The following is a 26,940-nucleotide window of genomic DNA, read 5'->3' on the forward strand; positions in this document are numbered from 1 at the left end:
GTGAGATAACCGGTCGGTCAGGCCGGGGTGAGAGGTCACGCCAGGCGAGGCTGGGCGGGAGCCTTTGGGAGCTGCTCAGATAAGCGCCCTCCCGGAGGCTGGTGGCACCCATACGCTGGTGGGCGGAGCAGTGCCAGTTTCCCGCCGGCCACCCTGTGCTCAGGGTCTGGGAGGGTCCCGGAGGCGCTACCCAAGGGGGTCCTGAGAAATAACAGATGGGGGAGCTGCCGTGCGTCCCCGAGCCCGTGGGCCAGCCCCTGTCCTCGGCCCGGGTGGCCCCCTGGGCACGTGTGGCCCTTGTGGTCTGCAGACAGGACTCTGAACTCAAGCCACCTGGTCGGCCAGGCCGCAGCTGGAGTTGGCGCTCATGGCCCGGCTCTAAGTGTGACCAGCTGTCCCCAGGGCCACGGGGTGAGAGCAGCCCAGGAGGCCAGCCAAGGGGTTCTCCCTCCCCCACTGGGCAGCACTTCCTGCTGCCTCGGACACGAGGGTAGGGTACAGGTGGAGCCCCTGGGGTGGGGGGGGTGGACCAGGGTGTGAGTGCGAGTTCGTGGGTCCGTTGGCAGAGGGACGGTGACTTTGCAGAGGGTGGCGGGCCCTCCAGCACAGCCCCGGGGCCCCTGGCTCACTTGCGAGGTTGAGCTGGGGCGCCCCTGCAGGCCAGCCGGGTGGCCGTGTCACAGCAGGACGAGGGCAGGACAGGCACAGCCCTGAAGGGCGGGCTTCCCGCTTGGCCTGTGGGACCAGCCGCCAGGCCCCGCCTGCGCCCGCCTTCTGCCCGCAGCCCGCTGCCGCTCCTCTCCGGAGGCCGCCGGGCTCTATCTCCCCAGCCCCAGCTGTTGCGGGGTGCTTATCTGGGGGGTGCTGGCACGGGGAACCCCGACGGGGCCGGCTGCCAGTGGGGTGACCTCCCGCCAGTGTGCTGGCCTCACTCAGCAGCCCGCCTGCGGGTGCCCTGGGGTAGACTGCCCTCCCCCTGCCACGCAGCAGGCCCTTGTGTGACACCCGGAGCGTCTTGTGTCCCTGTCACCCCCCTCCATCCCGCGGGTGTGGAAGCTGAGGCTCTGAAGAGTCAGGCACCTTGTCCGGGTGATGGGGCCTAAAACCAGTGTAGCCGAGAGGCGAATCCAGCCTCCCAGCACTGCTTTCCTTAAGGCTAAGAGACACGGGTCCTAGTGAATCCCCTTATTTACTTCAGATTCTACTTCATTTCAGAGTTTTTTAGAAAGGACGCTAGGGAGGTTAATAAAGCGTTTGTTTACTCATCAGGTGAAGTCAGTGGACATTAAAGTTTCAACATATGTTTCAGTTCTTCCTTCTATAAAAGAAGTGAATATTACAAAGTCCGCTTTGTTCTGGGATCCAGCCCGTTCCCCTCCCTACTGCAGACGGCCAGCCCGGCCTCGCCCGTCCACTCTCTGACACGGAGCTGAGCTCGTGGAGCAATACCCTCTGTCCACAGGGGCTCGGACGCCTGCCGGGGGGGCTCCGCTCCGCACAGGCAGGGTGGCACCCTGTGTTCCTGAAGGGGAGGCCCTTGGGGCGGTAGAGGAGGGGCCCTGGGCCTCGGTCCGTCCCGCCCCCAGTGACCACCGCCGTGGGACAGCCCTGGGGCTGGGGCTCTGGGCCAGCCACACCCCCTTACTGGATCCTCCGAGCCCTTATCTGTGAGGTGGGGAGAGGTGCCCCTGCTCCCCTGGGAGTGCAGACCCCAAATGGGGTGAGTCAAACCAGGTGAGTCGTGCAGCGGTGGCAGTGAAGGCAGCTGGGCGGGGCTGGCGGCGGGAAGAGCCACCTCCCCGTGTGTGGCTTGGCCACGGCTCTCCCCACTTCCTGCCCGGTATGAATGGAGGGGTGTGATGCAATCTGTCAGCCTCTTGGCGCATCCGGAAAGGAAGGCCTCAGGGCTGTCACATTCCCCATAATGTGCGACTGTCCCAGAAAAGCCCCCTCCCCGCCTTACTGTGCACAGGCTCCCTGGGGCCGGTGGTGGGAAAAAACCTGGGTTGCCCTCCAAGGCCCCCTCACCCTGGGTCCCAGCCACGTGGCAGGTCGCAGCAGCCTGGATGCCCCCGCCCCCGCCCTGGCGGTGGGAGATCAGACGGGCCTCAGAGATCTGGGTCTGCCCCTAGCACCATGTACAGGGGTCCTCTCTGAGCCTCTGTTTCCTCTTCTGTGCTGGGAATGGCAGTGCTGACGCACTTAATACGGGACAGCTGTCTCCGCGTTGGTCCCGAGGGCCTGGACTGAGAGTGTGTCCACCCCAGGGCCACACGGTGAAGGTCACTGGTGCTGTTTGTCCCTTGCACACGTCGGCCCCCTCACCTGAGCCCGGGCTCAGCTCCTGCTGCTGGAGATGGCTTCAGTGCTGTGACATGGATACTTTGTCCCCACGTTCTCACGGCCTCGTGTAAGCCCCACCACCCTGAGGCAGCTCATTTTACCACGAGCCTCTGACAGGCGCGGACTCGGCCAGGGTCCCCACGAGTGAGGGCCACTCCAGGTCCAGGTCCATTTGTGACAGCTCTTTGCCTTCATGTCTGGTCTGGGAACATCTGAGGGTTTCAGTTTAGGAGTAGCAGCCAAAAGCAACGGGTTTTGAAACAGTTTTCAACCTGAACTTTCTGAGGGCATAGCAAACAGTCTTGGTCAGCTGCTGCATCAGCCAGGCTTAGAGCAACAAAGAGAAAGTGACAGGGGAGGGTGGTATTTGGGTATCAGTTAATTTCCGGAAGAGATAAGCGTGGGCGGGGTGCAGTGTGGGCCAGCTGTCCTATCCACAGCTCAGGGGGCCATTTCCTGTTTTTCTTACACCTGAACTGTCAGGTCTCATGTAGTTAATTAGCCTGGATTTATTTCTTTGCGGCCTTTCTCTCACATTGTAAAAGTACATGTAATTGATTCAGCTGGGAAGAAGCCACGTGGCATCTGCCAGCCCGGGGTTGGTTCTGTCTGGAGCAGAAGCCGGGTGCAGACTTTCTCACCCACCGCAGCCCTTGGGAAAAGCCAGTGTGTGCGGGGCATGGTGGACAGACGCCCTTCCCTTGGGTGCAGGCTGTGCTGGTTAATGTTTGACCGCCAGCCTGCCGAGAATAAAAGGCCCCACTTGTGCCCCGGCCATCTCCCTGGGTAGCTGGCGTCAGCAGTGGCGTGGGCACCGGAGCGCTGGCCTCACGGCGTGCGTGTTTCCACGTGGGACTCGGCGGAGAGGTAGGACTCAGAGTAGGAAGGCACGGGTGTGGAGTGTTGGTTAGTTGCCTTTGTTTTAATCTAATTTTGTTTTGTGGTGAGTTTGCAGAGTGGCTGCTCGCGAGGTCCCTGAACACTAAGCGCTGCCTCTACCTCTGCTCAGGACGTGGAGGGGTCTCCCTGGGGTCCCAGGCGGGGCCTGCGTATGTCGGCGCATTTGGGGAGCCTGGCTTAGCTGCCCCCCCGTGTCCCCCCCCGCCTTAGTGGTGACTGGCGTGGAGTTTGGGTCTTTAGTATCTGCTGTGACACCAGCCGCAGAGCTGGTGCTTGTTTGCTCTTCTCACCACTGGGACCCTGGGCTGTGCATCTCCTTCAGCCCCCGTGGACCCCCCCCCCCGCCGAGCTTGTCAGGCTGACGCTGCGCCCCCTGTGTCCCTGTGGGATCCTACGAGGACCCTCTGAAGAGAGGGTTCCCACCTTGAGAAGTTAGGGTGCCTGTGGGAGAGCCTGACACTTGTGCTAAAGTTTCAGGTGGGAGCAGCAAGGTGACTGAGCACCCCCCCCCACCGAGATGGCAGCTTGTGCGTTCAACCTGCTCTGAGCGCAGCGCCCTCCTCGAGGGCTCCTGCGGGAGGGACTCAGGTGGCGGTGGGGTGTTGAAATTCATTCATTAGGACAAAAAGGCCTTTTTGGCAGCCTGGGGGGCACCTGGGCCCACAGCTCTCTCTCAGCCTGTGACTTCGGGGCTGGGGTTCTCCCCGCCGGCCCCTCTGCCCGCGTTTCCGCGGGACTCACTCGCTGCCCCTGTCTCCACAGTACTGCTCACGACCGTCAACTGTTACAGCGTGAAGGCCGCCACCCGTGTCCAGGACGCCTTCGCCGCGGCCAAACTCCTGGCGCTGGCCTTGATCATCCTACTCGGCTTCATCCAGATCGGGAAGGGTGAGTGCAGCCCCTGGGGTTTCCCGGCTGTCCCGGGAGGCCCTGCTGAGCCTGGGGGGTGTGCGGGGAGGGGGAGGGGTCCCCATCTCTGAGCGCCTGACCCCAGATCCACCGCCTTAGCTAACGGGTGTCGCTGGAGTCGGCGCGTCACGCGGTCCCAGGAGAAGCACTGACGCTGAGTTAGGCGGGCTGAACATCACCCGGCAGGTCGTCCGTCCCAGAGCAGCGGGAGAAATGGGTCTGCCACGCAGAGGCCGCTGTCCTGCCTGCACGGGGCGGGCATGGTGGTGACCGGGGTGGGCGGTGGTTCGTGGGGAGAGCTTGGCGATGTGCCTGCTGCATTAGGAGCACAGCCGAGAGGTGCTGTTGCCAGTGCCGCCGGATCTTCCACACGGGAACGTGCCCCCAGCCCCCAGCAGGGTCCCCATGCCCTGTGGATGGCTGGCCGCCATGCCGACCCCTCCCATGATGGGCGCTGACGCAGCGGCGTTTGGTGGCAGTGTGTCTTCCTGCTGGGCCACATTCTCGTGAGTGTGCCGCCAAGTTTATGCTGTGGGCGGGTGGAGTCTCCCCGTTTCTGGCTACTGAGAGGGATGCTGTCGGGAACATTCTCGGGGGTGTCTTTTGGTGAACGGAGGTACTGGCTTCTCCAGGACGGCTGGATGGCAGGCCACGGTAGCCCTCTGCGTGGCTGCCACAGATCTGTGGTCTCGTAGGGGCTGAGGTCACCGTAAGGACACAGAGTAACACCACCTCCACCCCCGTAGCCCCGTGTGTCAGGGAGCGGGGAGACCAGCCTCTGTGTCGCCTGGCTTCCTGGGATCTCAGGTTCCAGCATCTTCCTAAAGACAAGACTTTGTCTGGAGGACGCTGGCCGGGATGGGTTCTGGGTACCAGGAGTGCTGACGGGAGCACTAAGGGAGCTGAGGGACCCCCTGCCATGGAGAGCTTATAGGTGGAAACCAGTGGGTAGGAGGAAAAATCCATCCTGCACCCACCAGACAGTCTAGCTGGGAAGCACGTCAATGTCGTTTGAAGAGGACTTGCTGGTGAAGGTTTTGCTTGGCTGGTGTGATTAGATACAGGCTGATGAAGAATGTAGGGGGACCGGAGTTTTGTAAAAACAAATTTCAGCAGGGATAGCAAAGAGCCTTTGTTCAGCTTGAATACATAACGTGTTTATAATTCTATTGCCATCGAAAACGTCCTCCCCCAAAGCCATTCCTTTCTGAACCTGGGAGGCACTGCAGCAGTGTCTGCAAAATTCCTGTCCGCTGGTTTCCCTCTCAGATGGATGCCCTCCCTTGTAGAGGACACTTTGTGAAAACAACCCTTTCGCCACGAGAGTCGCCTGACTTCCCCCTTGGGCGGCTGCCCCAAGGATCCCATGCTGAATGTTGGCAGAAGGGCCGGGACCCCTCTGGCAGGGGCTCAGCGTGATGGTGCCCAGATTGGCCACGAGCCACGATGCATCTGGGGGACATGACCCGCATCTCACAGACCGGCCCACGCGCCGTCTCTGTCCTTTACCAGTGCCTGGCCCCGCCTGGCCTGTCTGGCGCCCAGAGGGGCCTGGGGGCTGCAGAAGGGGCTGGGGCGTGGGGCCCGGCAGGTCCAGGTTCCAGGCCTCTGTGGCCTCGTCCTCGTCGCCAGTGAGACTCGTGGGCAGGCCTGCCCAGCTTCCTGTCCTCCTTCACCAGAACTTTCTGAGGCCCCGGGTGTGGCTCTGTGCTGAGACCCAGTTGAGGACTCGGCCCTGCCGTCTAGGGCTCGCGCTGTGTCTGGTGTGCGGACATCAGACACGTGCGCAGGAGACTCGCAGGTGGGCAGGCAGGGCTCGTCCCTGAGCAGGAGGGCCCTTCTGAGGGCCAGAGGGCCGGCTGGATGAAGGCTCAGAGTTGGTGTGACCGGGGCTGGCTCTGCAGGGCCCGGGAGGGGCTCAGGTGGCCCCGAGGCCGGGGGAGTCATGCATGCGGGGCCTGGCACCACGCGAGGCCTCTGGATTTCCCCCCAGCCTTCTCAGGAGGGGGGCACTGAAATCAGGCCGGCCTTTCAGATCCCAGTGGCCACGAAGTGTGGGTGGGGGAGGCTTGGCCACGGGCGGCCACAGAGAAGCAGGCCCAGCGCGTGGTGTGGAGGGGAGCCCCAAGGACCAGGGCTGATTGACAACGGTGGGCAGAGGGCACTTCGTGCCCGCTTTTGTCCTTTTACTTCTGTCTGTCGGCCCTTTACCTACAACACCCAGCAGGCCCACGGCCCAAGGTCAGGCTGTTCCAAGACGGGAGGGTGGGAGTGGGGAAGGCTCGTCCCTTGAGCCCCGGCCCCTCCTGGAGGACACACAATGGGACCGTTGTGGTCTTGCTCGGCTGTGTCCTCCGGTGGGCGGGCCCCCGGCGTCTTCTGGAGCGTTTGGAGCAGCTGGCGTCACCCTGCAGATAAAGGGTGCCCCCTGGGGGAGCTCACGGGAGGGGGAACCTGCAGGCCCGGCCCCGGGCCCTGGCCTCCGTGGCAGCTCCTGAGAGATTACCTGGCGCTGAGACATGGGCCCCTGTGTCCAGGAGACCTGGGCGTGGAGGTTCCTGGACCCTGTGCTGATCATCTGTGTCCGGGCACTGCCATGGAGTGACCTAGGGCAGGGGTGGCAGGGGTCCACCTGGGCCGAAGGGGGTCCTGGCAGTGGGGAGGCCCCGGTGGAGCTGTGAAGGCCAGCGTGCCCCCAGGGCCGGGACTCGGCTGGGAGTCACTTGACAGTGAGTGTTTAGTTCTTAGGTTAGTGGGTCCCCAGGGCACAGAGCAGTGGTGGCCCGACCCTGCCTGGCTTGTAGCAGAGTCGGGGTCCAATCAAGACCCCACCAGGCCTGTGACGATGGGCACTGTGTGTGGGGACGAGAGCTCCCTCGAGGGACGGCCCACCCTGCGTCCCGCCCCAGGGTGGTGTCCGGAGCTGGTGGAGGAGGCCCTGGGCAGCCCAGCCAGGTGGCCAGAGCGCTGGGGGGCAGGGAGGAGACCCTGGTCCTGGGAGGGTCTGGGTCTCAGCAGGGCCCTTCGCCTGCTGGAGCCTGGGTGTCCTCATGTGTGACGTGGCCGCAGCGGCCGCAGCAGCCGCAGGCCTTGGTGGCCGCCTGAAACTGCCTTCAGGGTGTGGGCAGGCAGCTCGGGCGGCCTGTGAACAGGGCTGCTGTCCTCACAGGGAGGGGAGACATTTGGGGGGCTCCCGGGCTCGGCCTCCCCTAGTGCAGGACTTAGGGTACCTGTGATGGAGGCCGTCTCAGAGGGGCTCAGGGTCATGCCAGGACCGCAGGATGCTGTAATGGGGCCACGTGGCTGGGGTTCAGTTCTCCCCATGGTCACCTGTGCCCCAGGAGACAGGGGCCGGGGCCAAGGCCAAGGGGGAGGGCAGGCCGGTCCGCTCCTCACCGAATGCCCGGAGCAGCAGGTCACGCGGCAGACACGGGCACCCCTCGGCCACCGTGGGAGGACTTTGACGCGGGTGGCTCTTTCCTCTGGGCGCTCTTTGTTCTTAATTGAGACCTTTCCGTCGGCCTGCGTGGCTCTGTGCAGATTCCGAGTCCAGAGTCATCACAGATCGGAAGTCACATGCTTTGCTTGTGCCACCCTCGGGGATGAAATCAAAGGCCTGGAAGTTGGCTCTCTCCCCCTGGCGACCTTGCTCACCCGTGCCCTGGGTGGTCAGCTGCTCGGACGGGGCCGCAGCAGGACGGGGGCGGCAGCCGCACAGCCCTGTGCTGGACACACTTAGTGCCCGGGGGTCTCTGCCGCCTGTGCAGCGCAGAGAGGGTCCTTTGAGGCCTGAAGCTGATCTTGAGGTCCCGGGGCCGCTCCTCCAGTTTAAAAGACGGGCGACACCGGAGACAGATGCTGGCCACGGTGAATGGGCACCATCACCACCCGCCCCGAGGCAGAGCGGAGAATAGGCACCAGACACCGTGTGCTCAGCCCGGGGTGGGGAGACGGGAGAGAGGGACCCGCGGCAAGCCAGCTGTGGGATGCAGCCTCCCAAGGGTGCCCGGTCTCTGGGTGGAGCAGGAGACCCGCTAAGGGCAGGGGTCATACAGAGCTGATCTCAGATGGGGCTTAGTCCCACGGCCAAGCCACCTGCTCGCTTGGCCCGTGATGGTGAGGCGGGATCCAAGGCCACGGCTGTTGCATGTCCTGATCATGACTTCATCACTGTGAAGGCACAGTGGAGACAGGGAGTGTCCTGGGGCAGCCGCAGCGCAGGACACAGGCCAGGGGCTTAGAACAACAGCAGCTACCCCCTCACAGTCTTGGGGCTGGCAGTCCAGAATCAGGGCCGAGCTCCCTCTGAAACCTGGAGGGAGCAGCCTCCCTGCCTCTTCCAGCTCCAGTGGTTCCCGGGCTCGTGGCTGCATCACTCTGCCTCTGTCCTCATGTGGCCCCCGTGTCTCTGTGTCTTATAAGGACGCCCTTGGGGAATTAGGGCCCACCCTAGTCCACGGTCTCAGCCTTGAGATCCTTGCCTTGATTACATCTGCAAAGATCCTTTTCCAGAGCAGGTCACCTTCTGAGGTTCCAGGGGGACATGAACATTGGGGGGACCCTGTTCAGTGTGCTCCATCACATACACGACCATTATGTGGAACCCCAGAGGGTTAAGGAGGGACCGGGTGGAAGGTTCCTGCACAGTGGACAACCCCCCACCCTGGTTTGGGAAATGACTTTCTCACAGTCGTCGTCACCATCCTGGGAGGAGTGCCCGTGGGCAGTGGCAGGAGGGAAAGCACTGGGCAGGGCGTGGCCTGGTCACCCTGAGGCTCTGGGATTTTTCCAGCTTGCCCCCAGCTGCCATCTCCAGACTGGGCATTGACAGACTGCGGGTTCCCATGCCCGGGCCCAGGCCAAGCCCTGGTGAGTGTGACATAAGCCCAGCGGGATCTTGGGGGGGACGCAGACACCATGAGGAGCCCTTGTCCTCTGATTCAGAGAGGCTGGCACATCCCCCGGGGCTCCTGGTCCTGTCCCCACGTGCACAGCTCCTCTGAGAGTGGGGTGCCCTGCGCCCCCGGGTCGAGGGTTGCCATGGCTCTGTCTGCATGACGCAGGGGTCTGGGCTGCTTTCCCTGAAATCGGCTCCCTGGGGCCTTGTGAACACTCCCACCCCGGTCACCCTGGTTCCCGAGGCTGCCAGAGGGCCCAGGATGTGGCTCTGCTCTAGCTTTCACCTTCCCGTGGCCCTCTGAGACGGGCAGACCCTATGAAGCGGCCTCGGGGCCTGCCTGCACCGCGGGTGAGCCCAGGGGCGGGACCCACCCCAGGTGGCACCACCTTCTGTGTGAGCAGCAAGTTAGAGGCGGCTTTGGGGCCTGCCGAGAAGCCCCAGAGACGGGGTGGCCCAGGGGACTCCGTTAAACTGTGGGTCCTGGGGTTCCCACACCCCCGGCCCCTGCGGGAGGGCCTGCACTCCCCCATCTGTCCATCGTGATGACTTTCCTGCCTGCCTGCCTTCTGTGGGCCTGGGGGCCCCATGAGGACAGAGCCGGAGTGGGGAGCTCGGCGGTCATGGGTGGGGGCGGGGTGTTAATGAGGTCATCCATCCCATGTCTGGCCGGCACCTGGAGCTCTGTGCTTTTAACAAAGATGGCGTCCCGGTTTGGGGTCCGTGGGGGGGACGGCCAAGCACACGAGCCAGGCACCTGCCAGCACCGTCTATAGCGGGATCCCGCCGGCGCCGTCGGTTGTGGTGGCCGCCTCGTGTGTTGCCGGGTGTTCACATCACCCAGACTCCACCCACTGGGTGACGCCCCCAGCCGTGACAATCCCAAGTGTCTCCCATCACCGCATGTCCCCTGGTTGCTGGGGCCGGTGGGTGGCCGAGACCACCACGCGGGGTCTGGGATCTGGCCTGATCTGCCCTCCCAGGGGGGTTTCCTTGTGTGTCCCCTGCAGTGGCCGCCAGGCACTGAGCGGCTGCGGACACACGTCATTCCATGAGGGTGTGGCTGCCTCCCTTGCTTCTTGCTGCTCTGGAGACTGCCAGGCGGGTGCCGCGCACGCCCCCCAGCTCTCCAGACCTCTGCGGGCCCACCTGCTGTGAGGGCTCCAGCCCCAACAGGATGCCCGGGTGGCGCGGGCAGGCGGAGCCGCTGTCCCCGGGCGGGCTCCCCTGAGCCGTGCCTGTCCTGGGGGTCCCGGGGCCAAGTGCGCGCAGAGCCAGCAGGCCCGGCGCCCGTGGAGAGGAGGGCAGAGCTCGGCCAGCGTTTGGTCGGGTGCCCGGCCAGGCTGCGGGTCTGGTCCAGGTGGCCCTCCAGCTCAGACGGAGGCTCGACAGACCCAGGAGTTCTGCCGAGGGGGCCCACGTGTGCACCCAATGCGGGCGGCTGGCTGTGGGCAGGAGGGAGGGGACAGGGAGGGGCTGCACAGAGGGACTCGCAGTGGCGGATCAGGGCCCAGAGCAGCCAAGTTCCTGGCGGAGCCCCCCTCAGCCTCCCCCCACCGTGCCAGGAGGGGAGCAGGGGCTGTGCTGGCCTCTGTGCACCTGGGTGCCCACTCTCCTCCAGGGGATTCGGGCGCTTTGTAGACAGGGAATGAGGCCCCGGATAGCCAAGAGAGCTCCCAGCAGGGTGGCCCGGCCACACCTGTCCTACCGAGGCCCCCAGTGGAGCCCATGAGAGTCTTCAGTCTGCGTTGGGGCCAGAGCAGCTAGTATTTTCTTGGGGTTTCAGAGGCTGCAAAGTCACTCTGTAAATCCAGGAAGTAACCGTTCTGCAGCAGGAATTCCATCCACTGTCTCAGGGCGATGACGCGTTTACATCAGGACTCCGAGCTGTTAGCCCAGAGCCCCTTGATGAAAACATAGAGGCTTCCCAGGCCTCAGGGCTGAAAACGGTGGTTCTGTAACCCCAGCCTGTATTTCAAGCCTTGAATTTTATTCTCAGCAAGAGCATAGGCCGTACTCCTGCATAGCCGTGTCTCTAGCCCACACGTGCACGTGCGTGTATCCATGGTGCATGCACATGCACCCACGTGTGTACAGTGTCACTAATTCAGGATCATGCTTGAGGTGGGAGCCAGGTTTTTTTTAATAAATTTATTTATTTATCTTTGGCTGCGTTGGGTTTTCATTGCTGTGTGCGGGCTTTCTTTTAGCTGTGGCGAGCGGGGGCTACTCTTCATTGCGGTGCGCGGGCTTCTCATTGCGGTGGCTCCTCTTGTTGCGGAGCACGGGCTCTAGGCGCGCGGGCTTCAGTAGTTGTGGCTCCCGGCCTCTAGAGCTCAGGCTCAGTAGTTGCGGCGCACGGGCTTAGTTGCTCCGCGGCATGTGGGATCTTCCCGGACCAGGGCTCGAACCCGTGTCCCCTGCATTGGCAGGCGGATTCTTAACCACTGAACCACCAGGGAAGTCCTGGGAGCCAGTTTTAATGGCTGCACCAAGATCTATCTTCCAGCGTATGCGAAAAGCAGTTCCCCTTGAAGCATAAGCAGGAGATCGAAGTATGTCCTGATGGGGAAATGGTGCAGATTGAGGAGAAAATCACAAGTGCATTACTTGTAAGGAGCCCTTGCTGTGAAAGGCCTTTAGTGTTACAGAGTAGTTTTAAGACGCTGACTGGCAGCAGCAACACCCTGTAGGGGTGCGGGGTGTTCTGGAGACCTGGGGTAGTGGGGGCAGTCTGGGGGGCTCCCCCAGACCCTCGGGAGCAGCCGCAGCGTCCGCGAGCGGCGGGGTGCTCAGGATGCCCGACCCGGGCCCGTGGGCAGGTGGCCTGAGCCTCAGCTTCCCCAACTTGTGGGACAGATGCCCCTCCCCCTCCTCACAGACGTAAAGGAAGGCACATTCCAGAACATTCCATGGGGAGCAGCCAAGCTCTGGGTGCTGTGCTGAGGTGCCCTGTCCTGAGCCGGCTCTCTGCACTGCCCCCGCCCACCAGCCTGCTGACCACCCTGTGACCAGGCGGTCTCAGAACCCGGGCCTCCAACACAGATCCACGTGTGGGTGGCAGGCTGGGTGCGGTGCCAGCCTCCCTGGAGCCTTTTCTCATCACGAGACCGTGGCCTCATCTGGGGAGCGGAAGGGACCTCCTGCGTCCCAAGTCCTTCTCCCAGCTCAGGCCTGAGCACAGCTGCAGGGCCGAGTGCAGGCACCCAGAGCGCCGGGACCCAGAAAGGAGCCTAGGGTCCCTCCCCTCCCCCCGCGGTGTTTGCCAGAGGAAATCGGTGCTGCCTTGAAGTGCAGGCTTTGACTGGGTAGAACGACGGGGTTGTATGGGAGCCTCCCTGCCGTGGGTCCGCTTTTCGCCCTCCTCATACCATCACCCTGTTGTGTTCCTGGGGTGACCAAGGCCATCGCCCTTGTGGAAGGCGTGGCGTCCTCCATCCCCCCATCCCCCAAGGGACCTGCAGATCCTCCAGCCATGGGCGGCAGTGACCCATGTAGCAGCCCCGGGGTCACATCTCAGCCTGGTCCCTCGGGTCCTGGACCACGTGCTTCTCAGCAGAACGGGGCACAGACCCTCACATCCGGAGCCATGGGGCCCGTGTCACGGCCGCACCCAGAGCTGGGGAGCCAGGAACTAAAACCCTGTGGAGTCTGGCCGACCCCCTGCCCGTGCCTGTCGACACCTGGCTGTCAGGCTGGTCCTTCCTTATGGAGCGAGTCTTTCTGGGCCTGGGTGTTATGGGGCCATTTCACAGATGGTGTAACAGCCTCAGAAAGGGCCAGACACTGTCCTAGTAGCCAGGGACCCTTCTAAGGCCCCCATGTTTCACGCCTACCATACTGGGTTGAGTGGTGGCCGCCAAAACATGTCCAATGGAATCGGTGGATGTGGCCTTATTTAGGAAAAGGGTCTCTATAGGTGTAATTAAGGAAAGAATGGAGCTGAGATCATCCTGGGTTGGGGGGCCCTAAGTCCAATGACAGGTGTCCTTTTGGGACACACAAGAGGAGCCGCAGCAGAGGTGCCAGTGAAGGCAGGGGCAGAGGTTGGAGCGATATGGCCACAAGCCCAGGACGCTTGCGGCCATTCAGGGTGGAAACGGTCAGCAGAGAAGCTGACCCCCTTGTGTCCAAGAGCCCAGTACGTCCATCTGGGTTAGGGAACAGAGCTGAGCCCACCGTCCCTCACCAGCTGCAGCCCCTCGGGTGCAGCCGTGTCCTGGGGCGGGTCCAGGTCGTCTTCGGGAGCTCGTGTGCCCAGACGAGAAGTCTGGCTTACACTTCGCAGCTCTGGGCTCCCAGCGCTAAGGGGGAGAGTGGAGACGCAACCCAGGTGCCCTGACTGGACCGCATCTCGGGGGCTGCAGGGAGCGTCCTCTGAGGCGCCCAGCGCGCTGCAGCCCAGGCAAGGCAGACCCGCCCCGGTGCCCGCCCGTCCCAGGCATCTTGTCCCTCAGGCACAGGTGGGCGCTGGGTGTCCACCCGGCCGGGGGTCTGCAGAGCTGCCCTCCCCCTCTTGAGTGGGCGGGGCCAGGGGCCACAGACCTAGCAGAACCGAGTTCACCCTACCTGCCTGCCGCGGCCCCTGGGAGTCTGGTGGCTCACAGGTGCATTTAATCTGTTGCATTTTTGTCTATTACTGTATTTTGATCCAGGAACATTTCGGAACTTGCGGCTTGGCCTCCGTGCCGCGATCCCTAACCCAGAATCCCTATCTGTCTGTTTGGCCCCTGCCAGGTAACGTGTCCAATCTGGACCCCAAGTCCTCGTTTGAAGGCACCAAAGTGGACGTGGGGAACATTGTGCTGGCGCTGTACAGCGGCCTCTTTGCCTACGGGGGATGGTAGGTTCTAGAACATCTGGGCCCTGGGGCACACGTGCTGGGCCCCAAAGTGTCCAGAAATCCATACCTCTCGGCCATCCACGGGTGATTCTACGGGGCAGGGGCAGGAAACCCCGTGCTTCCCGAGGAAGCACAGAGGGGCCCTCATAGCAGTGCTGTTCTCGGCTCGTGTCCTGCCCCCGAGAGCGGGGCCCCGAGATAAACCTCTGCTGACACCTCAGGACCGGTGCTGCTTCCCAGGGGGAATGGCGCTGGGGAGGGGCAGGACCATCGCCATCTCAGGAGGCGCCCCCATGCCCCCAGCTGCTCACCAGGAGGGACCTGGGGGTGTGGGCGTCCCCTCTCCACTGGCCCAGGGCAACCAGGACGGACTCCCCATGGAACCTGCATTCTTTCTTTCCGATGACTGCGGGAGGAACGTATAATAAAAGTTTGCTCTCTCAATTCTAGGAATTACTTGAATTTTGTCACAGAGGAGATGATTAATCCCTACAGGTATGTATGTGAACAGAGACGCGTGTTTTTATCATTTTCACATGAGAGAAGGAAGAAGCCTGGTTCTGTCCAAGAGCCCATCCTTGGGCTCAGCCCAGCCCCTGACAAAAGCAGTGCACGGCCTTCCAGGAGGGCCCCTGGGGTCAGGATCATGGGGGCCGTGTGATCTGGAAGAAGATTCGTCCTCAGAATGGGCAGGAAACCCATTTCACAGATGGGGGCGTGCAGGCCAGCAGGGTTGAGTCGCTGGCCCAGGTTTGCACAGCTGCCCTGCCCCAAGCGCCACCTTCCAGCCACTTGCTGGTCACGTGCCGCTTCCCCCACAGCGAGGGACGGGCCCGGCCCCGTCCTGGGCTTCATTTTGGTGATGTGCCCGCCCGGTCCTTGCAGAAACCTGCCCCTGGCCATCATCATCTCCCTCCCCATCGTCACCCTGGTGTACGTGCTGACGAACCTGGCCTACTTCACCACGCTGTCCCCTGAGCAGATGCTCACGTCGGAGGCCGTGGCTGTGGTAAGACGCCACCTGCCGCTCAGAGCCGGCCGCGGCCCTCCAAGCCCACGATGAGGAGCAGGCCGGGCCCCTCGTCTGCACACGGCGCTCCTACTCAGAGGGGTTGAGCTCGTGCTTTACCGAGCCTGCCAGCGGGTGCAGGGTGCTGGCTGTATGTGGGGACCACGGGGGGCTTTAGCAGCGCTGGTGCCCAGGCCACCCTGGACAGTTTTAAGTTCGCACGTCTGTGGTGGTCCCAGTGACGGTCGCTCTTAGAGCCGAGGGGCTGAGTCCATTACGGACCTCCAGCCCCACCTCAGAGGCCTGCCCCGCCTTCCGAATAAATACTGAGCCCTCGGGGAGGGGACTGTGTGGGGGCCAGCCCGGGGGTGGGGGGCGGTGAGGAGCATGCGGAGGGGCCACGCGGACGGCCAGGTGGGGCAGTCGGGGCGTCACGGGGCAGGGCTCACGCTCAGCGTCCGTCTAGGACTTCGGGAACTACCACCTGGGCGTCATGTCCTGGATCATCCCCGTCTTCGTGGGCCTGTCCTGCTTTGGCTCCGTCAACGGGTCCCTCTTCACGTCTTCCAGGTGAGCCCGGCCAGGGCCGCCCTCGGTCCCTCAGGCGCTGGCGGCAGAGCGGTGGGGCGGGCGGGGCTGCCGCGTGGGGAGCCGCTACACGTGGCTTTCTCACGTGCGCTCGGAGAGTTCTATTTTTTGTTACTTTGAGTAATAACATAGCTGTCAAAACATTCAAGTGACACAGAAATAACCCACGTTCCTGCCCAGAGGTGACACAACTGCTGTGTCCGTCCAGGCTCTCTCGTGGGTTCATGTCAACCCTGCGGGGGGCTGGAGGTGACAGGGCCCCTTGCCAGCTGGGTCCGTGAGGGACACCGAGGCCCACGGCAGGGAGCCCAGCCCTCAGCAGAGGCCCCCTCCGCGCCCCACCTGCCTGGGTCCCTCGGCCGAGGCCGACCGCCTTCCCCTCTGTCCGCAGGCTGTTCTTCGTGGGGGCCAGGGAGGGCCACCTGCCCTCCATCCTCTCCATGATCCACCCGCGGCTGCTGACGCCCGTGCCCTCGCTCGTGTTCACGGTGAGTCCCCGCCCTCCGTGGGGCGGGGGTCACTGGCAGGGCGAGGTGGAGGGTGGGCGTGTCCCTCGGGGATCCATGTCCCTCGGGGATTGTCGGGGGCTCTGCAGAGGGAGTCCGGGGAGCGGCCACACCGTCCCGGCTCTGCCTAGTGTCACCAGGCTGCGGACCGGAGGCCGGCGGGGAGATGCAGACGGGCTATATCGCAAAGTGTTTCTCCACATCCTGCTCTTCGCCACACGCTCCCCTGAACTCTAAAGGGCGCTGGATAGTTTTTTGTTTCTCGTTCCAAAATTAATACGTGGTGGTTATAAAAAAAAAAGAGAGAGAAACAAGCAAAAACAACCTGGAGGCATGTGAAGCCAAACCTCCCCCCCCAGGGTAGCGTGTGGCCTCTGACCCCTCCTTGAAATCCGTCAGCGCTTTCCTTTGCTGTGAGGGTCTGCGTGTCCTACAGACCACGTGTTCCTTTAAGACGGGAGTGGGCGCGTGCGGGCAACGTGCCCGCCGGATGTGTCCCGGCACCGGCAGTGGCTCACGGCCCGTCCCTGTGCTTGCAGTGCCTCATGACCCTGCTGTACGCCTTCTCCAAAGACATATTCTCCGTCATCAACTTCTTCAGCTTCTTCAACTGGCTCTGTGTGGCCCTGGCCATCATTGGGATGATCTGGCTCCGCTACCAGAAGCCAGATCTGGAGCGGCCCATCAAGGTGAGGGTCCGCGCGGTCCCCACGCGTGCCCGGGCAGCCAGCGTCCCTGGGTGGGCCTCCGTCCCCTCTGCACACCGGGGCTCAGGGCGCCCTTCTCCAAGGGCCCTGGGGAGAACCAAGCAGATCAGTGCGTGAACAGCTTCTGATCTAGACGGGGGCCTTGAGTTCTGTTGATGACTGTTTGATTCTAGGTGCTGGGGTTCATCAAAGGACACGATAGACACCCCCCCCCCCCAGCCCCTAATCCTCCTAGAGCTTATCTTCTAGCGAAAGGAGAGGAGCAGAAGTAAGAAGCTTGCAGCACGGGGCGGCCGGGGTGGCCAGGAGCAGACTGCACGTGGGCGGAGGGGAGGGGCCTCACCTTGTCTGGGGAGGGGCGTGTGTCCTGACTTTCCCCTGAGTGATTGGAGGCTTTTCGGGACCAGGCTGCCCACCGTGCCCCCGGCCTGAGGTCGGCTCTCTGTGTCCTCATAAACAGTACTGGGCGCAGCTGCCCGAGGGCGACCTCGTTTCTCCAAAAAGGGGGTCACAGCCCTGCTGGGGAGGCCTGGGGAGCACGTCAGCTGTGCCCCCGGCAGTCGTGTCGGAGTGAGAGGGCAGAGCCCGTGGCGTGGCGGCTGGCGACCGGCAGCTCCTGCCCCTCCTCCAGTCCTGGTGGCGTGTGGCCAGCAGCTGGCACCTGTCCACGGGCCCCTTGCCCACCTCGCCCACCGAGCAGTCCTGCAGTGCCAGCCAGGACGGACCCTCGCTCAGCCCGGGGTCTCTTGCCAAGGTGTAGGCAGAGGGCGGGTCCCGGGTGCGGGCAGGCCGCCTGGCAGGAGGCACGGTGGATGCAGACGGGACCGGTGTCCCTGGGGCCTTGGCTGCGCTGTGGGTGCCCCTGTGGCGCCTCTTCCGGGCCCTGTGTGGGCGGGGCTGTCTGCCAGGCAGCCCCGCGGCCTGCGCTCCAGTCCATCCGCAAGGGCTCTGAGGGGGTGGGCGCCCCTTGCCTGTTAGCGGGCGGCCACGGCCTTCCCAGAGGCGTTGCCCCAACCCCGGGAGACCGTGGTGAGGGGCGGGGCCAGGGTCCCGCCCTGTGATGTGGGAAGCCTGGTTGGTCCAGCTCACCCGCCAGCACCAGCTGGGCTTTGGGTAATTACCGCCCAGCGCCGGCTGCTGAGGTGGGTGAACGGAGAACAAGGTGGGGTCCCGGTTCTCAAGAGGCCAGCACGACTCAGGGGAACCTCGGGGCCTAGTAAACCCTAGAGACGCTGCACAGCAAGTGTGGCAGCCCGGGGGGGTCGGGCCCTTTTGGATCTGGGAGGATCAGCTGGGCGCAGGTCTGTCTGGGTGGGGGGGGTCCGTGGGAGGGGCTGGGTGGGCCCAAGGGCGAGGCCGGCTCTGGCGGGGGCACAGGGAGGACGCCGTGCTCCCAGGGGTGGCCAGGACACGACAGGTGTAGGACAGGAGGAGACGTCCAGCGCCCGGTGTCAGCTGCGTCCCCTTCCCAGGTTCACCTGGCCCTCCCGGTGCTGTTCATCCTGGCCTGCCTGTTCCTGATCGCCGTCTCCTTTTGGAAGACCCCCGTGGAGTGCGGCATCGGCTTCACCATCATCCTCAGTGGCCTGCCTGTCTACTTCCTCGGGGTCTGGTGGAGAAACAAGCCCAAGTGGCTGCTCCAGGGCATCTGTGAGTACCTCGCCCCGGCCAGACCTCCTCCACCCGCCCTGGGGTCTGCCCCGCCCACCTGGGGTCTGCCCCACCCACCTGGGGTCTGCCCCGCCCACCTGGGGTCTGCCCCGCCCACCTGGCCGTGCTGCCCTGACCTTACCGCACTGGCCCGGAGCGACGCGCGGCAGGCGGGGGTCGGGGTCGGGACGTGTGAGGCCCTGGCCGAGCAGACCGAGCTGGGCGTGTCTGGTGGTGACCTAGCCTGCATATTTCAGGGTAAGGCGCTCAGCTGCACACCAGCTAATCTCAGAACAAGGGATTCCAGAAAACCAGGCTGCTCTTGCCAAGTAACGAAATCCCCATCTGCCGCCAGCTTAAACCCAGCCGGCTGAGGAGAGAAAACAGGATCTGCGCTGTGGCCACAGGGCTCATTTACAAGCCTGGTTCAGCACCCTGTGCTGAGACCGCTGTTAGTGTGACAGGCTCCTGCATGGGCTTCAAAATCCCCAGGGTAGCCGTCCCAGAATTCTGATGGGCACCTGCCCGGGGCCCAGGACGCTGTCCGTCATTTTGCTGGAACTTTGCCTCCAGCCCGGACTGTAGTCCCTGTTAAAGAGCTGTCAGAACACACCAAGGGCCTAGAGCAGGGCCCCTCCATTCTGAAATCGCCCCCTAGTGATGCCCGCGAAGGCTCTGTGGGTGATGGGCTCACCTGGGCGCCAGCACACCCGCCCTCTCCAGCCCCTCTGAGGACCGCGGTGGGCATGCTGGCTGCCGGTCCTGGAAGTCTGCCAGGCGGTGGCCCAGGTGTGGTGTCACAGCCCTCCAGCAGCGGGGCCACCATCTAGTTAACGTCTCTCCATGGTCCTGGGGTCTGAACCGGGATGAGGGGTGGAGCCAGCACCCGCCTGTTGCTGTGATCCTTGGCGTCACCTCCCTGAGTAACGTAACTCTCAGGAGGCCTGCAGGTGCGGTGTGCGCACGGGCACACACACAAATTGGGAGGTTCCACATAAATTTCTGGCTTTCTGGCTTCTCTTACAACCTTGGGACGCATCACGACGGGGCGGGGTGAGCCCACGTCCCTCGCTGCCCTGACCCCCCAGGCACAGGACCACAGGACCCCCGAGTAACTCCGCTCTTCTCCTGGCAGTTTCCACGACGGTCCTTTGCCAGAAGCTCATGCATGTGGTTCCCCAGGAGACGTAAGCGACAAGATCTGAGAAGCTGCCGGAAAGAAAACGCAGAGATTGTTTTAAACCACCCACCCCTTAGAAAGCGACTCCGGTCCCATCATCCAGGCAGCTCAGCTGGGGGCCCCCACTGTCCCTCCCCCGGGGTGGCGGCCGGGCCACTGTGAACCCTGGTACGAATTCAGTCCCAGAAGACGGATGTCTGTGGATACCTCTCAAGCATGGAGGCGGGAACGTTGGACCGAGGAGGCTGCGGGCTTCCTGCCGAATCGGGCCTTCTCCCTTCTCACCTTTGTGTATTTGTACTTTTTTTTAACTTTATTTTATTTTTTTTGGCTGCACTGTGCGCCATGTCGGATCTTAGTTCCCCGAGCAGGGATCGAACCTGTGCCCCCTCCATTGGGAGCACCGAGTCTTAACCACTGGACCGCCAGGGAAGTCCCTTTATTATTTTTGTTTTAACTTAATCTTGGGTCGCGTCGACGCCACCAAGATGATTATTTTTTAAAGAAACGTGAGGGGGTCTTTTCTCCCCTAATGCCACCCGTAGCACGATGTGCCTCAGAGGGACCAGATCCTGTCGCCAGAGTCTGGCACGTCTCCGAGAATGGAGGGGTTCTGAGAACCCCCTGGCAGAGTTCCGGGCTCGGCCTCGCCCTCTGGACGGTGGCCTGGACACACGCGCTTCGGCTTTGCCGTTTCTCTGTTATTGTAGATGTAGTGACTTTTGTGAAACTAACCCACGTGCTCACGTCTCGTTGCCTTAAAGACCTGCGCTAGCTCCCTTCCCAACCCCCAAAAAGAAAGAACATCTCAATGAAAGGCTTGTAGAAGGAAAGGCCTTGGGCTGATCAACAGTGGTGCCCTGGTGCCTGCCACGGGCAGGGGGATCCGAGCGGAAGTCGGGGGCAGCTGGGAGACCCTGGACCTCCCACCAGGACGTGCAGATCGGGGCCAGTTTTGGGGCTAGACCCTGTCACTCAGGACAGCTTTGGGCTCCTGACTGTACATCCCTCCCTGGACGCCAGCCTGAGCAAAGGCCAGAGGATTCCGGCAGCTCCTGTGGTGGGCAAGTGGGCAGCGCTGTTTCAGGTCTGTTCTGCATCGGTTTTGGAGCCAAGCTCTAGCCCTTTCAAAGCTTCACAGTTGAAATCTGGAAGCAGACGCCGTGACCCCTCATGGGCTTCTCCTCTGTGTTCCTGCAAGGCAGCTCTCCCGGGCCTCGAGGGCTGGACAGCAGCCCTGCCAGCTATCTGGGGCTGGCTCTCCGCTCCTGGCCGAGGCACTGCTGTCCCCTCCCTTGTCACCTGTCCCAGGCTCGGGGAGCTGGAGTCCAGCCCTCAGCACTCTGACTGCACCTGCTCCGGAGGCCACCTGACTCTCAGGCGGTCTGGCTCCCGCTGAGACCAGCATGGCACGCCCACCCTCCCCTCCGGAGAGGCTGTGCTCGCAGGCTTTTGTTTTTGTGGTTCCCATAGCATTTTCCCCAGGGGAGGCAGCCGAGGCCCAGAAGCTCCTCTGGCCTGGCCACCGGCTGGCTTTGCTGTGCTGTCACCGTCCACAGAGTCAGCTTGGGGAGCGGCGTCATCCAAGGTCAGATCGGCTCCCTCCAGGCCCTTCTGAGGCGCTGGCGGCTCTGCCTTGGCCTCTGCCCCCTGACCTTCCCACCAGGGGGAGGGTGAGCCTAGCCCTCGGGCACTGAGCCTCACTGCTCAGCCGTAGCCGTTCCCCAGGGGCCACGTGAGCGCCGAGTGGCCAGTCCATCCGCTGCCACCCACCTGGGCTCCGGGGCCCCGCGTGGTCCGACGGGCCCAGAGAGACCTGACAAGCAGCTTGTTGCGGGGGGCCAGGCTGGGCATTGAGGCTGAAACAGAGGTGGCCACGTGGCCACCCCTCCCTCTTCGTGCTGGTCAGGAGACCCCTGCCCACCTGTAGCTCCTGACATGTGAGGACCGACGTCCACAGAAGTCTCCTCACCAACTCAATTGTCCCGGGGCTGTAATCCACGCCTCTAGGGGCCCAGCTCAACGTCTGAAGGCAGAATGTCACCCAGGAAGTCAGAGGCCTGATTTTAGACTTTCTGTCTTGGGGCCTCAGTTTTCTCACCTGTAAATGGGGGCCACAGCTGCTGTACCACCTGCCTGGTGGGATTGTGCCCCTTCAGGAGGAGACCGTGGCCGTCGTAGCCACCGCAGCCCCTCGCACAGGTGGCGGGCAGGATGGTGCCTGGGGTGCACTGCCCACTGCCTTTCCGCGGTGGTCCAGCAGCCTCTGAGCAGATTTTGACCTCTTCCCTCCAGGGTGTCGGGACGACACTTAGGACACATCGTGGTCAGGCCACTGGCTCCAGATGTGACGTGGCAGAGTGCAGGGAGCCAGGTGTCCCTGTCCAGACTGCAGTGGCCTTCCCGCCATGTGCATCTTGGGGAAGTGGGCTGGTGCCTCCCCTGCAGGAGTGACGGGGTCCCTTTATGCACTGCAAGGGCAGAGGTAGCTCTGAAGCGTGGCTCTCCCCAGCCTGTGGGAAGGCAGGCTGGGGGGCCCAGGCTGTGATTCTTGGGGCTGTGGGGTCCCGTGCAGCCCAGGGCCCCGCCCCTGCCCGCCCCTTGGAAGGCAGGCGTGTCTGTGTTCTGGGGCAGAGACTCCGCTCCATCTGACCACGCTACTGACAAGTGTCCTGAGCGTTCACCTTTGTGGGTTATTTTTTTTTTTTTTTTAAGCCAAATTTTGGCGTAACGTGTGCAGCCGTTGTGCTTTGTTCCATCCTCATGTCTCGCTAGCGTAAGGGGTGCTGTCGGCACAGTGTTTATTTATTGTGGGAGCGGCGTACAGCCCTGCTCTGCGGGTCCCCGCCACGCCAGCCGCCCGCCACGATGTCACGCAGTGACGTGTGTGTGACTTCACGCCTCTCTCTCCTGCTAACCGCTAACCTGTTACACGCTTGGCTGGTTCGACATGGGGAGTTCTGTGTTTTGTGAGCGGTTTTTGTTTTTAAAGAAGAATTATAAGCACTGCTGATGGTTTTCTGTCTTGTATTCAGTGCCAGATTCTGGGTGTAGGGAGGTTCCTGGAGGTGCCTCCCCGGGGTTGGGGTGGGGGGAGGGGTTGATCATACACCTCCTTGCCCAGTTCGTTCGTTCATTCATTCATTCATTCATTCATTCGCCAGCAGCCTCCTCGAGGCCACAGGTGGGTGATCAGGGCCAAGGAGGAGGCAAGGGGGTGAGCGGGAATTTGGATCCACCTCTCAGGAAGGACGTTGAAGTTGGGACCGAGGAGAACAGGCCTGGCCTTGGGGCGACAGCCAGGCCGGGACCAGCGCCGGGTGGGGAGGAGGCACGGGCCGTCTTGGGGTCGGAGGGAAGGGACCAGCGTCCACAACAGCCCTGAGGGTTTGTCATCACAGCCTCAGGGTGGAGCAGGGCCCAGAGCCCTGCCAGCCCTCACTCGATGCCGGCAAACTCCATTCCTCGCGGGGCCTTGCGTGGCGGGACGTGGGTGTGCCGGGATGGGACGGGCGTCGCGGGGCGGCTGCCGCCTGAACCTCAGCGAGGGCAGGAGGCTCATCCACGGCAGCTGCCGAGCGAGCCCAGGCTGCCGGGACCAGGGGCCTTGAGTGCCACTGGGGAGGTTTCCACTCCAACCCGCGGGCTTGGGGCAAGGGAGTACCAGCCACGGGCCAGGTCCTGGTGCTGCCCCCAGCGGGTTGGGTGCCCAGGGTCCCTGAGCACCATGTAGCTTCGCTTTCTGCTGGAGAAAACCTGTTACTCCAGGGAGACCAGCTGAACAAAGTCCCAGGGGCAGCTCCATGAGATGCACAGACCGTGATGCATCGACTAGTGCGTTGAAAGTCCTACTTCCGTCTCCATGGGAGCAGGTGGGACACGTGAAAGGCCACTGGCATCCCGATCGTTCCTTGGCCCTCAACGAGTGTGCCTTTCACGGTCACTGATGGAAAAGGGTCTGGACACGAAAGGACAGGTCTCAAACCAACCGGAACAAACTGCCCCACACGTGTGGTCTGAGCGGAGCTGGCTGGTCAAGGTCCTCGGGGGCAGGAGCGGGGGCAGGAGGGGGCAAGAGAGAGAAATGTCTCCGGGTGGGGGGACCAGGGCACATTCGCCCAACAACCTACATCACTCAACCCTGTGCACGGAGAGAGCAGTTTGGAGAAGGTGGGATGCTGGCTGCTGGGGGAGCCCTCTTCTCGTACGTAGTCCCCGAATTCTTGGGAAATTGCCTGGGGAAGTGGCTGGTGGGGTCAGGCTGTCGGCAGCGAGGCAGAGACCTCGGACATCGCTGAGCCAGCCCTGCCTGTGGGGTTAGCCAGAACCACCATGAGGGCGTGGGATCTCGGCAGACTGGGGATGGGGGCCAGGCAAGCGGAACTGGATTCCAGGCAGAGTGGGAGGGGGCGGGGGTGACATCTGGGCCCAGTGGGAGAGCTCAGACACCCCGCGATGTCACGAGGACTCCGGGGAGGAAGCAGCGCCCCGTGGCGTTCCTGCCTCTGGACAGGACCCTTTTGTGCGTCGTATGCATGTGACCCTTCCCTGGCCTCCAAGGTGGTGAAGGGGGTGGCCCAAGGCCCAGGAGAGCAGCACATCCTCACCCCCAAAGGCGCCCTCTGCACTCGTGGGGCTGCCCCAGGCTAGCAACATCCCTTGGGGCCCCAGGACCCTTCACCCTCCTGCCAGAAACTGCTCCTCGATTTCTTCACGTGCCTGGCCACGCCACACAGGCCCCGAGCTGCACTCGTTACTTCTTGGGGTCCAGTCTGGCAAGACCCAGATCTTTGTCCTCCAGCCAAAGGGTGACTTAATCCTGCAAGTAGGAACTCAACGGTGATTAAACTTAAACGCCTAAATCACACCAACACCCCGGGTGATCAGATCTTCACAGAGCTTGTCTCTACCCGTTTCACCGGAGAACACTCTCTGGGTCAAAGAGGGGCACAGAAGGTTCCAGAAGCCCCTCTCCCTCATTGACCTCTGCGCAGGCTGGTCGAAGGATGGCATGTGGCCCCCAGCCGGGCTCTTACCCTCGCCCCCTCCCCGAAGGAGGGCTCTGGGGCCCAAAGTCGACGTGGGTCTGGCCCTCCCACCTCGTGGTCCCAACCTTTCCAAGCCCGGACAGGTAGTGGCCACCTGCGCTCTCTGGACCAGCCCGGCCCCTGAACTTGGGCATGGGGCAAGTCCAGGGCAAGGAGCCCTCAGGGCTGACTGGGTCTCCCCCCCACCCCCAGAGACTGCAGGCTGGGCCGCTCTTCATCTCGACGGGGTTCCACCTCATCGTCCCTCCTGCACAGCCGGCGACTCTGGTTCCTCCAGGGAGCGAACGTTTTCCCATTGCCAAGGGCCGCTGTGTCCCGGGCGGCCATGGGAGTGGGAGGGTGCCCCTGGGCGTGACTGCTCTCCCCGCCCGTCCCCCCTCTGGCTACCGTGACGGTCTCCAGGCTCTGATGGTGGTCTCGTGGGACAGCCCTGCCTGGTTCTCAAGGAGCCACGGGGGGCGGGGGGCTGAGTCCCCACTTGTTCCAGTAAAGCTGCTCCTGTTTTATTTCTGGGCTCGGTCCCTTGACTCGGGCTGCGAATCCCCCAGGGAAAGAATGTCACGTAGAAGCCAGATCTGGCCTGAGTAAGGAGGGATGTTGGAAAGGTCACTGCAGAGGGTCCCTGACCACAGGACGGGCAGTCGTCTCGGGGGAGCTGGGGGAGGGTTAGGGTCTCCTCCGCAGGGAGGGAAGGGGGCTGGAAAGGGCCGGGGCGGGGGTGGGGTGAGGGCGGCCGGGAGGGGCATGGGGAGAGAAGATCCCCCAGGCGGCCTGTTCCAGGAGGGGCTGTCACCTCTGGCTGAGGGGCTGAGTTCGGGGGTCTGGGCGGGGAGGGAAGGTCGCCAGACTCCAGTTATGAGCACTTATTCCTGGGTCGGGGGGGAAGCGTGGGTCCTTCGTGGGTCCGAGTCCGGCCTCGTCGCTGGGAGCCAGACAGTGTCCTCTGGTCTTCGGGGCGGGGGTGCTTGGCCTGGGCCCTTCTCCAGGATGGCGGCTTGGTGAAGTTCAACCCTGTCTACGTGAAGTCGGGGGTGTTTTCTCCTGTTGTACCTGGCATGCCGCCCCCCACCCCGGCCACCTCCCGCTGCCTCCTGCTGCCCGACACCCTTCACGGGCTGTGGGCAGGAGAGCCTGGCCTTGCCCTCCTCTGCTCACCACGAGCCCCCGGGTTATGGGAGCTGCCTGTCCCGTCGGGGAGAGAGAACCTCACCCGATAAGCCCGGGGCATGCAGGTTCCCAGGGCGATGGGTGTGCGGTGTTGAAGTCAGACTTGCGCGCCCACCGCAGGGAAGCAGGAAACAGGCGTTGAGGCCGCCTGATCTCTTAGAAACGTCGGCAAAGCAATAGGAAGCTGCTTATAAAGAAACTGGCTCAAGCCCACAATGGAGTCCAAGGCAGCCGTGAAGACCGACAGGGTGGTGAGAAGGTTCTGTGGTGCGGCTGCACAACGCTGGCGGAGGTACTAGAACCCGTTGGATGGTATGCTTTACCCGGGTGAATCGTTCAGTATGTGATTTATGTCTCCATAAAGCTGTTACCCCAAAAAAAGGAAGACAAAGACGGAAGCCTCGCCTTATAAACAGCGTGTACCACTAAGCAGGTACGGAATGGTGGACGTGGTACGCTACCATTTTTACAAAAAAGGGAAAAAAAAGAATATACAAGTGTATTTTCCTGAGTATGGAAGGTCTCTGGAAGGGTTCTGCAGAAGTCAGTAACTCCGGCTGTCTCCAGGGTGGGAGCTGGAGTACCCAGTGAAGGGGCAGGAAACATATTTTCATCTTGCGCCCTTTATACCTTTTGAATTTTGAATCCCATGGGTGATTTACACATTCACAGAAACAGTACTTTTAAATTAGCTTTTTAAAAACTCAGCGGGCTCTCTGGGGCGCTGGCACTGTTCTGTACTTAGATCTAGTCGGGTGGAAATTTATCCTGCTGCGCATGAAAGAGTCACATGCTTTTCTACACGCGTTTTTAAATGTGCACTGGACGCTTGGCTGCCTGGCCGTCACCTGGATCTTGCTGTGCACTTTTGATGTGCCCAGCAGACCCCAGGACCCCACCCATCTGACAGCCATAATGCAACGCCTACTGCATTTGAGACAAAGAGCCACCTCCATAGGACCTTGCACGTCTGCCCCTGGCTGCCCTTCCAAACTTTGTTGACCCACCCACGCCCTCCCTCTGCACCCCACCATGATGGCCGCCTCTCAGCGGCTGGGACGCTCCCAGGGCCTTTGCACGTGCTGCTTCCTCGTGGAACAGCTCACCTGCTGACTTCTCTGGACCCCTCACCCTCTGCGGGCAGAGCCCCTCCCTCTCTGGGCACTGGGATCCTGGGACCTCTCTCAGGTCCC

The 26,940-nt window shown here is 62.7% G+C and overlaps 1 protein-coding gene across 1 annotated transcript in view; it reads left to right on the plus strand.

Annotated features, from left to right (window-relative positions):
* SLC7A5 (solute carrier family 7 member 5) overlaps positions 1-22,543 on the plus strand; it is a 32,940-nt gene extending 10,397 nt beyond the window's left edge. Inside the window, exons 2-10 of the mRNA XM_082368726.1 lie at positions 4,006-4,131; positions 13,787-13,892; positions 14,343-14,387; positions 14,778-14,901; positions 15,368-15,471; positions 15,881-15,977; positions 16,535-16,684; positions 18,175-18,352; positions 19,488-22,543. Of these exons, the coding sequence (XP_082224852.1) occupies positions 4,006-4,131; positions 13,787-13,892; positions 14,343-14,387; positions 14,778-14,901; positions 15,368-15,471; positions 15,881-15,977; positions 16,535-16,684; positions 18,175-18,352; positions 19,488-19,543 (986 nt within the window). The 3' untranslated portion in view covers positions 19,544-22,543. The remainder of the gene's footprint in view (positions 1-4,005; positions 4,132-13,786; positions 13,893-14,342; positions 14,388-14,777; positions 14,902-15,367; positions 15,472-15,880; positions 15,978-16,534; positions 16,685-18,174; positions 18,353-19,487) is intronic.
* Positions 22,544-26,940: the final 4,397 nt, after the last annotated feature.

This window comes from Balaenoptera borealis, assembly GCF_965194805.1.
Source record: "Balaenoptera borealis genome assembly, chromosome: 19".
In the NCBI taxonomy this organism is placed as follows: Eukaryota; Metazoa; Chordata; class Mammalia; order Artiodactyla; family Balaenopteridae; genus Balaenoptera; species Balaenoptera borealis.